This window comes from Panicum hallii, chromosome 6 (assembly GCF_002211085.1).
Source record: "Panicum hallii strain FIL2 chromosome 6, PHallii_v3.1, whole genome shotgun sequence".
NCBI classification, from domain to species: Eukaryota; Viridiplantae; Streptophyta; class Magnoliopsida; order Poales; family Poaceae; genus Panicum; species Panicum hallii.
Genome location: NC_038047.1, coordinates 38,650,353 through 38,659,297, shown reverse-complemented (window position 1 = coordinate 38,659,297; position 8,945 = coordinate 38,650,353). Strand labels below are relative to the sequence as shown.

The 8,945-nt window shown below is 44.2% G+C and overlaps 1 protein-coding gene and 1 long non-coding RNA gene across 2 annotated transcripts; both read right to left on the bottom strand.

Moving 5' to 3' along the window:
- Positions 1 to 620: 620 nt before the first annotated feature.
- LOC112897698 (chorismate mutase 2-like) lies at positions 621 to 3,042 on the bottom strand. The gene is made up of 5 exons (XM_025966058.1): positions 2,495 to 3,042; positions 1,502 to 1,588; positions 1,260 to 1,403; positions 1,063 to 1,155; positions 621 to 978 (listed from the first exon to the last, which is right to left on the bottom strand). Exons 1-5 carry the CDS (start codon positions 2,774 to 2,776, stop codon positions 727 to 729), a joined length of 858 nt encoding a protein of 285 aa, XP_025821843.1. The 5' UTR covers positions 2,777 to 3,042; the 3' UTR covers positions 621 to 726.
- A 3,294-nt stretch (positions 3,043 to 6,336) lies between these two features.
- On the bottom strand, positions 6,337 to 8,445 carry LOC112898462. The gene is made up of 3 exons (XR_003229832.1): positions 7,386 to 8,445; positions 7,179 to 7,262; positions 6,337 to 6,930 (listed from the first exon to the last, which is right to left on the bottom strand). It is a non-coding gene; the product is annotated as an uncharacterized LOC112898462 (long non-coding RNA).
- Between the last annotated feature and the right edge of the window lie 500 nt (positions 8,446 to 8,945).

Below are 8,945 nucleotides of genomic sequence, written 5' to 3'. Positions count from 1 at the left end.
GAGAATAGTTATGTTGACATATATCATAATTTTATGAACCATTTGCCTTGTGCAACTGCTACAATTCTATTTATGTGGACCATATGGATGAAAAACTTAGAAAATTTAATATTTTTCTTTTCAAAAGATACATTTACGTGCAAAATAGTGAACATATTAAGTTTGTACGAATATTTTGGTATATAGATAGTCCCACAAACGTTCAGGGGGGGTATTACAGTTATTTCACCCACAGTTTCTCACAGCTCACAGCTATTCTAACCAAACGGTCTTCTGCTTTTCCCATAGCAGCTTTTTCATAGTAGCTTTTCATAGCCCACAGCTCACAGCAGCTTTTTCAAAAGTCACAGCCCAACCAAACACTAGTATTTCACTGGAAAGCAGCTTATATGGTCATCGGCCTACCCTTTTGCAAAGTAGGCACTGCCTCGGGGGCAAATCCGATGCCTGTTTTACCCACTTCTTTCACAGCTTATCATTCACAGCTTCAGTTCCATTTGTGGTGAGCATGTTTTGCCCCGTTCTTTATCTATGGCAATATTTGATGTCCTGTTAGTCGCTGATGAAAATCGTTATCCATGTCATGAAAAATAGTAGAATATTGAAAGAGTCCCGAAGTATAATTCTGTAGACTTTTTGCATGTTTCTTATTGCGTATGCTGTCATGTAACAACAATTCATGACAATTGTGTACAAATAGGTTAGTTGGATGCACATTTGATTCGATCAATCGAGACGATGGAGAAGGTACTCCACCTCCACTTGTTTAGTCAACGGAATCACCCATTGGTCATACAGTTTATAAACAACGGAGGGGTCAACTTTGAAGTTGGTTCCACTGCTGTTGTTGACACCAGTTTTAATTGGTCCATCTGATGTTATGCTTTGGCCAAACACTGTGGCCTTCTTCTCTATCCTTCTCTTTACGACATCTTCCTGGGCTTCAGATGTCAATAGTTTCATCAGAGAATCTCTGTCCTGAAAATGTTAAATGGTAATGTCAATTGGCTTAAACTTTCACATCTCCAAGTGATCACCTGATTCTCTGTAAACATTGAATACCTTGGCCTGAATTAAACTAGTGTAGGTCTGCTGGTCGCCTCTGAACTTCACTTCTGCCACATACCTGCCATAGTTGATCCTTCTTGAAAGCACCTGCAAGAGGAATGACATTCAGTGTAAATATGTTTTACTACTACCGAATTGCACATTTGTGATGCCACTTCGGGAATTTGCATTATAAAATTTGTTTTGTTTACCTGAAGACATGCAAGATCTGAATCAACAGTCACAGCATAGTTACCATCATCTCCATTCTTGGCCAGCAGAGGGAGCAGCTCGTTGAAGTACATGCTCCAAATGGCATCATTGACGTTAACAAAGGCAGCCGCAGGATACAACTCCTGGAGTTATAGCATCATGTTTAGGAGTTAAGTGAGATCGTTTCAGAAATGCTTGTTCATGTATCATTTTCTTTCAGCAATGGCAGCTGGATGCTTACGCGTGTGAAGTTGTATGGAGGTGCCAGAGTGAAAGGAACTCTGTAAGCGAAGAATGGAATCTCTTGTAGGCTTTGGTACCTTCCGGCCTATGGAAAAGTTCAGCGGCAACTCAGGATTAGTGGAGCACAATTAGCACACACTTCAAATCTTTGGTCACAATTCACGCAATTTTTTGTTGCTTGATGCCAACGGCAGTAGCAGTGCAGAGAAAACTTGCCGTTAGGACTTAACACATGATTATAATTCTGAATTCAAATTCCAATGCAAAAAACTTCCTCTCATCACAAATATAATTTTACCACCAATATCTAAGAAAACATATTATATGTTATGGTTTTTTTTCAATAATGAATTCGATCGATAACATCAATCCTATGTTGTCATTTGCCAATCAATATTAACTTTTTGATATTGATGTTTCAAGTACTATTTAAATAGAATGTAAAACATTTTAGGTACTAATGACCAAAAGCTAAAGAAATTTTATCAACAACAATCATAAATTGACTTATATTTGTGATTAGAGGTTGGAGAAGCTCTCATATTTCATATTATTTTAATCCGCAATCAAAGAAATTGTTAACCGGATACCCTTTTAAAAGCATCTCTTTATTCCCTAGATCAAGATTGTTCAAAAAGTTATTGAAAGGGAACGAATTAATTAGCATCAGTCAACACCTTCCCCAGAAACTGTGACGTCTGACCAGGATTTTCCTACGCCCAAGTCAGCGCATCTTAAACAAGTCCAGATAATCCAAATAGTACTTTAATAGATCGCCGGCCATATGCAGCCACTGGCAATGCCGGCGAACAGATTTTTTCCCATCAAAAAAACAGTTTTTTTTTAGTATCATGCCGACGAACAGTTAATCAGCACGAAAAAGAAACGAGCTCGCGAACAGATTCTTCTTCTTCATTGTTGGGAAAAAGAAAAGCTGAGTTCTACTTCCTAGCTGAAACAAGAACACGAGTGAATTGCGATTGTATTGTACCTTGGATTGGACGGCCTCGGACTCACGGATGAAGAGCTCGGCGAAAGAGGCGTTGAGGCGGCGGCCAGGGCCCGCGCCGTCGCCGAGGTGGATGGGGTCGTAGGCCGGCCGGTTGAGCGGGTACCTCGCCCTCTCGATGAGGCTGAAGACAATGGTGTCCTCCTCCCGCGTCAGGAACTCCCTCACCGTGTCCAGGCTGAGCCCGGCGGACGGCGACACGACGAAGGCCAGCAGCAGCGCCGCCGTGCAGACCAGCGGCGCGTAAATCGCGCGCGCAGCCATTGCTGCTGCTGCTGTCTAGAGAGAGGAGGTGATAGAGACTTTACAGGCGGGAGATGAAGAAGAAGAAGACGGAGGGAGATGATTTGCCGGCTCGGAGATTAAGACGCCCTGGGTATTTATTGCTGCCGGAAAGAAGGCCACGAGATGGTCAAAGGGGGAGGACGATGGAGTATGAACAGGATGATTCACCAATCAGTTTCCTTGATTAGCGTTGAACGGAAGGATGGCGCGAGCATCAGCAGCTGCAGGGATGAGATGAGAAGTCAGACAGCCTCTCCCCATTGTCGAGTTGCAAGGTCAAATGGACGTGAACAGATGTGGCGTCCTGACGACCGTGCAGCGCAGCTCGTGACACTGAGGCCGCGCGTATTGGTTTTTTTCTTGACTGCCATCGGCACTGGAACAGGGGAAAACCTTGCTCTTAGAAATGAGAATTTTTTTATTTTAACTTTTTTTAATTTTATTTTAAAAATAACTTACCCGAATAAATATTTCCAGATCTAACCCTTTTGGTCGAGCTGGTGCGCGTGGCTTGATAAAAATTTGTGGTCGCGCCACATGCATTGGCATGACAAGGTGTGCCATGTTGGAGTGCGCGGAGCGCGCGGGAGGGTGTGCGCATATTCCACGTATCAAGCCTATCACGCCACACGCCGTCGCGATAAGGTCTCATCTTAGGAAAATCATATCTTTTTCATATGAACTGGATGAAGATAAATTTTATATGAAAATTCTAGCTCTCTACGAGATCTGCAACTTTGTAGTTTGGAGTTTTTTATTTAAAGTTCAGTAAGATGATTAAATAAATATTTTAAACTTTAGACAGCATATTAAACCACTTGTGCCTTTATCGGATCGTCTCCAACTTGACATGTTCATCATGGTTCCATCAAGTAAGTTCTATATAATATTTTATATATAAAATGTCATATAAAATAACTAATAATAATTTAACAAGAACCAATACAATAAAAAATCAAACTATATAATTGTCAAGTATGGAATATAATGTAACATTGTATATTAATGATATTTTTAAACTAGATCAAGTAACTTGATGAAGGATTAAGACCTTAAAATATGGTTATGATGGTAAAATATGGTTGCTATTTATTTTTTCGAGGGTTATGCTACAATAGGATTAATATTATACTAAGTACGGAGGTACTAAGAAAGACTTATCCAACTAATCAATATTGCCTACAACTTCATTGTCTAAATGACTAATTGGTCATATTTACCTTCTTCAAACACTTGCCTAAATTCAAATCTCTTTGAACAATAATTGAATTTGATTAACTTATTTGGTATAGTACTCCTAAAGCCAATGAGTGTCTCATGGCTAAAAGCAAAAGGGAAGAAAACTAGTGTGATTGATTGTGATGGTTTGAAAGGAAGTTTTAAGAGGTAATAAAAGCATCTCATTGAGAAGATCAAGGAGTTAAATGCTCTAATCAAAGAGCATGAGGAACTAAAGAATTCTCACGTGACTTTAGTTGAAAGGTATGAAAAATTATCAATTGAGTATACTTGTGCAACTAACTCTATCTCTCGTTTAGCCCAATTGGAGAAAAGTAATTACGAGAAAAAAAAAGCTCAAGTTGAGAATCTCACTTGCAAGCATGTAGGCTTACAAGAGAAATATGATAATCTTTCATGCATTGATGAAAAACCTGTAGATTCTCATGCAATGCTAGACATAACTCATGAGGTGATGAAAACTTCGGTAAAATCCTACCAACCTCGTATGTTTAAGTGCACATGCTCTCAAATTCATATTGATTTAACTTGTGCTAACCCTTGTTGCTCTCAAGAAATATATCCCCGAGCACTATTAGTGAATTGGATAATGTAGGTGAAAATGAGAAGTATAACGACCATGGACATGAGACAAACTCCAACAAGAAGATCAAGCCAACAAGGTCAAGAACAAGGGGCAAATGCAAAGTAAGATCAAGATTTCTTTCTCTTTGCTTTGGGTGCAAGAAAGAAGGACACTATGTGAGAGATTGCTTCTTCAAGAAAGAAGTAAAGGGTATGAGGGAGAATCAATAAAAAAACTAAGAAGGCTCATGTAAAATGTTACAAGTATTTCAATATGGAACACTATGCCTTTATGTGTTCTAAAAAGGTTGATGATAAGATCACACTTCCAAAGAAGAGAATAAGAAGAAGCAAAAGGAAGTGTTATAGTTACAATGAAAAGGTTCATGAAGTTGCATCATATACTAACATGAAGAATAAATGTCTCATGTCATCAACAAACAGGCACAATGGCAATTAAGTAAGAAAAAAGTTAGATGGAGAAGGCATCCTACAAGTATAAACACCGTATTTGCTGCACTTGTGGGGCAAAGTGATATATTGGTAAGAATTGTTCCATGGGTAATATTTCTAAGACTAGCTCTTCAATTGATCATGATGTGCTTACAAAAGCTAAGAATGGCACTTGTGCTACTAAGTTGGAGACGATCCGATAGAGGCACGAGTGGTTAATATGTTGTCTAAAATTTAAATTATTTATTTAAGCATCTTAGTGACTTCAAATGAACAAATTCCAAACTAGAAAGTTGTAGATCTCGTCGAGGGGTACAATTTTCATACAAAAGTTATTTTCATCCAAGTTTATATGAAAAAGATATGATTTTTTCTAAATAAGACCTTGTCGCGCTGGCAGGGTGGCGTGACAAGATTGTACTGGCACATCGGCAGGAGTGGCGACCTCGTAGGAGCCCCAGAATGGTCTGGATGGGGGGCGGGAGTAGCGTGACAAGCTTGACACGTGGAATATGCGCTGGCAGATCCCTCCCACGCGCTCTAACGTGGCACATCTTATCACGCCAATGCATGTGGTGTGATAGCATGTTTTTATCACGCCACGCGCACCGGCGCGACCAAAAGGGTTAAATCTGAAATATTTTTTTGGGTGGGTTATTTTTAAAATAAATTTAATAAAAAGTTAAAATAAAAATATCTAGAAATAGCTGCATAGCTTGAGCTTTTCGTGTGTTGTGGATGGGTGATGCACCGATGGTCGATGGAGATCATGGATGATTTCTTTTTCGTGCAAAGTAGCATTCTTGTCACACTCGACCATCACACTATACTACTGAAAAAGTATGCCACTTAACCTAATTGGATAGATAAACCACGATTAAGCGATCAAAACTGAAATGGAACGTGCCACGTTCGATGGCATATTGGCATGTGCTTCATCCGCCGGCCTAGATCATCCTGAACTCTTTGCAAAAGTTAGCTATTGCTACACGTGCTGCAAAAACTTGATAATTTCTCCAAAAGATTGACAATGGAGAAAAGACAAAAAGAAGTTCCCTACAATCGTTGACCGAACGATACTGCCGTCGGTTGAATAAGCAGTGGTCAAACGTTGACCATACCGTGGATATTTCCATCAACTTGAGAGCAAACAATTTTTTTATATAGTAAGAGCAAAATAATATTGACCATGAAGAGAAGAATGTCTGAACTCTTGAATTTGATGCTCGCGGAAAGTAAAAAAGAACAGAAAAATATCTACAAGAACCCAAACACAATGCACGCGAAGCCCACCTCGCCGCTTCTGTCATCCCCAACCAAGCGGGCCCTACCACATCGGCCCAGGACCACCGTCCGCCGCCGCCGGATCCTCCTGCGCCGCTGCAGCCCAATTTTAGCAGCCCATCAGCGATGACCTCCAGCCCAATCCCGTAGACGGGCCCCAAGATTGGCGGTCCACACAACGGCAACCCCCAACTGCGCCAAAAATACAAACAAACCTAGATGCGAAGCCGGCCCACCTCAGTCCCGTCGTCGGCCACATCAACCAAGCGGGCCCACAATAGCACAATCTGGCCCAGGAGCTAGTCCCTGCGGCCATCCTTGCCTGGAATTGTCGCTAGAGATCCTGCCCGGCTGCGGCCCAATTTATTTTTTTCAGCTGCGGCCCAATTAAAGCAGCCCATCAGTGATCAACGCCCGCTCTGGGCCTTCAGCTTCGGCGGTACACGTCGGCCCGCGCAACCCAGCTGCGCGCGCCCCATCAGCCGCGCGATTGTGGGTCGTACCAGAAACGGCCCAAACCACGCCGCCCAGCAACATTTTTCGGCCGCACGGGAGCGCCAGAGCGTTGCTTGCCCTGCCGCGAAACCCTTCTTCTGCAAGATAGGGGCGGTGGCGACATGAGATTAGCATGGCAAAACTAAAGGTCTCTCAGTGAAAGCGACGGCAGGGCACGGGCGGATTTCGGCGAGCCCTGCCCTCTGAGACGACGCTTTCCGGGCTCTCTTTTTTCTGAGCCCGGTGGTTGCATGCTGCCTCGCCACTGTTACCATCAACCTCGCCACTGTTACCATCAACCTTTCCGGCAAAGGCTAACCAAGCAAGGGGGGCAAGAGGCACTAACCGCGCTTGTCACGGCGTCGCCTCGCCTTTGCCTTGCGCGAAAAAGTTCAGGCTTAGCGCAGCATCACGGCGACCTGTGAAAGACCTGGAGGCAGGCAGGAGTAGGATAATTGTTCAATAACCTCTGCTTTAGAGTCCTTACTTCTTGAGTATAAGTTTTCCCTACTTTCTAAGGCTACTTCTCAGACTCTATTTTTCTAGGACCCACCTGTCAATCTATCATCATTTTTTTCTTTCTCTTTTTTATTTCCCGCACCCCTCCTCCTCTCGGCTTCCTCTCTCGCGACTTCTCTTTCTTCACCCGCCGCCGCTTCCTTCTCTTTCCCGCCGCCGCCGCTCCTAGCATCCCAGCTTCCAGTTCCCCTCCACCCCCCTCCGCCCACCAGATCCGGTCGCGGTGCTCCGTCTCCACTCATAGGCGCAGGCGGCGGAGGGCGTCCAAGAGCTGAGCACCGCGGCAGGGCTACTTGTGGGCGGAGGCCGCGGTGCGGAGTGCGGCTCGCGAACGGAGGCCGTCGTGTGGAGTACGGCTCGCGGGCGAAGGAAAGTAGGCGCCTCTCTAGAGTAGGGATCAAGTAGGATCCCTGCAGGCGCTGTATTTTTTGCCTTTGGTCTCTACTTTAAAAAAGTAGGGGTGCTGGAGTCGCTCTTAGTGGCTAGGGACTGGCTGAATGTGGTGAGGCTAGATTGCTGGTAGGTGCTCGCTGTTCAGCACAGCGCCAAACGTGCGCCTGCGATCGGGTCACGCCAATGGCGGTGCGCGGGGAGGACAGGGCTCTGAGGTCGGTAAAGATGGGGAGGGTTCACCGTAGCGGCGATGGCGATCGGGCACTTGCAGGTCACTTGGATAGCACGGGCTCGGCCGGCCGGGGGCTCGCGCGCGTCGTCGCCACGCCACAGTGGCGAACGGATCGGAGTGAGTGATGGATGGAATGGGAGGACTGAAAGGCTCGCTCTCCGATCCTGACGAGAGAAGAGATGATGTGCAGGTCACCTTGCTGAAATTACAGGCAGGCTCTCGATCGCTCTCTAGTTCCTTTTTCTAGCAACTGTGGACAGGGTTGCACGAGTTCAGCTTGCATTTCCCTGGAACTGAACTGAAGCCATCTCGGAGCTCTAATCTTCTCCGAGAAACAACCACGCCACATCTCAGGAGATGAAGAGATTCTCATGGCGTGGAGTGCTCAGCTGGAACTGGGTGCCAGATATCAGTTGGCGCAGGGAGGCGTGCAAGTTTAGCCATACACAGGCGTTTCCACAATACACATGCAGCTGGGAGGTGTGCGTGACTCTGCACACGCAAAGCAAATATTGGTAAGATTTTAGGAATGCATTTGACGGAATATTGTTACCATGCATTCAACTGAAAATAGTACCCCCCCCCCCCCACCCCGCCGGCGCCGAACAATTACCATCGATATGCCTCCAAGAAAAAAAGCACGCCACTGTAGCAAAGGTGCTGTGGAGTACTGCGCAGCTCAGCATCTCCATGGAATGATGGCAATTGCTACTGCCCAATCGGCTACGTCGAGAAAAGGATATTGATAATCACTTAATTATACATGGAGCTCTCCATGTATAATTAAGTAATTATGCAACATGTACGCATCCTCGTCACCAAAATACTCTGGTATCCAGAAAGGGCAGCTATTATTGAACAACTGAAACCTAGCAAAAGAAAAAAACAGTGCAATAGGTGCAATAATTGTAGTTCCCACATCATTTTTTAAGAAAAACTGAAGCAAATCAGGGATCTTATTGAGCACAG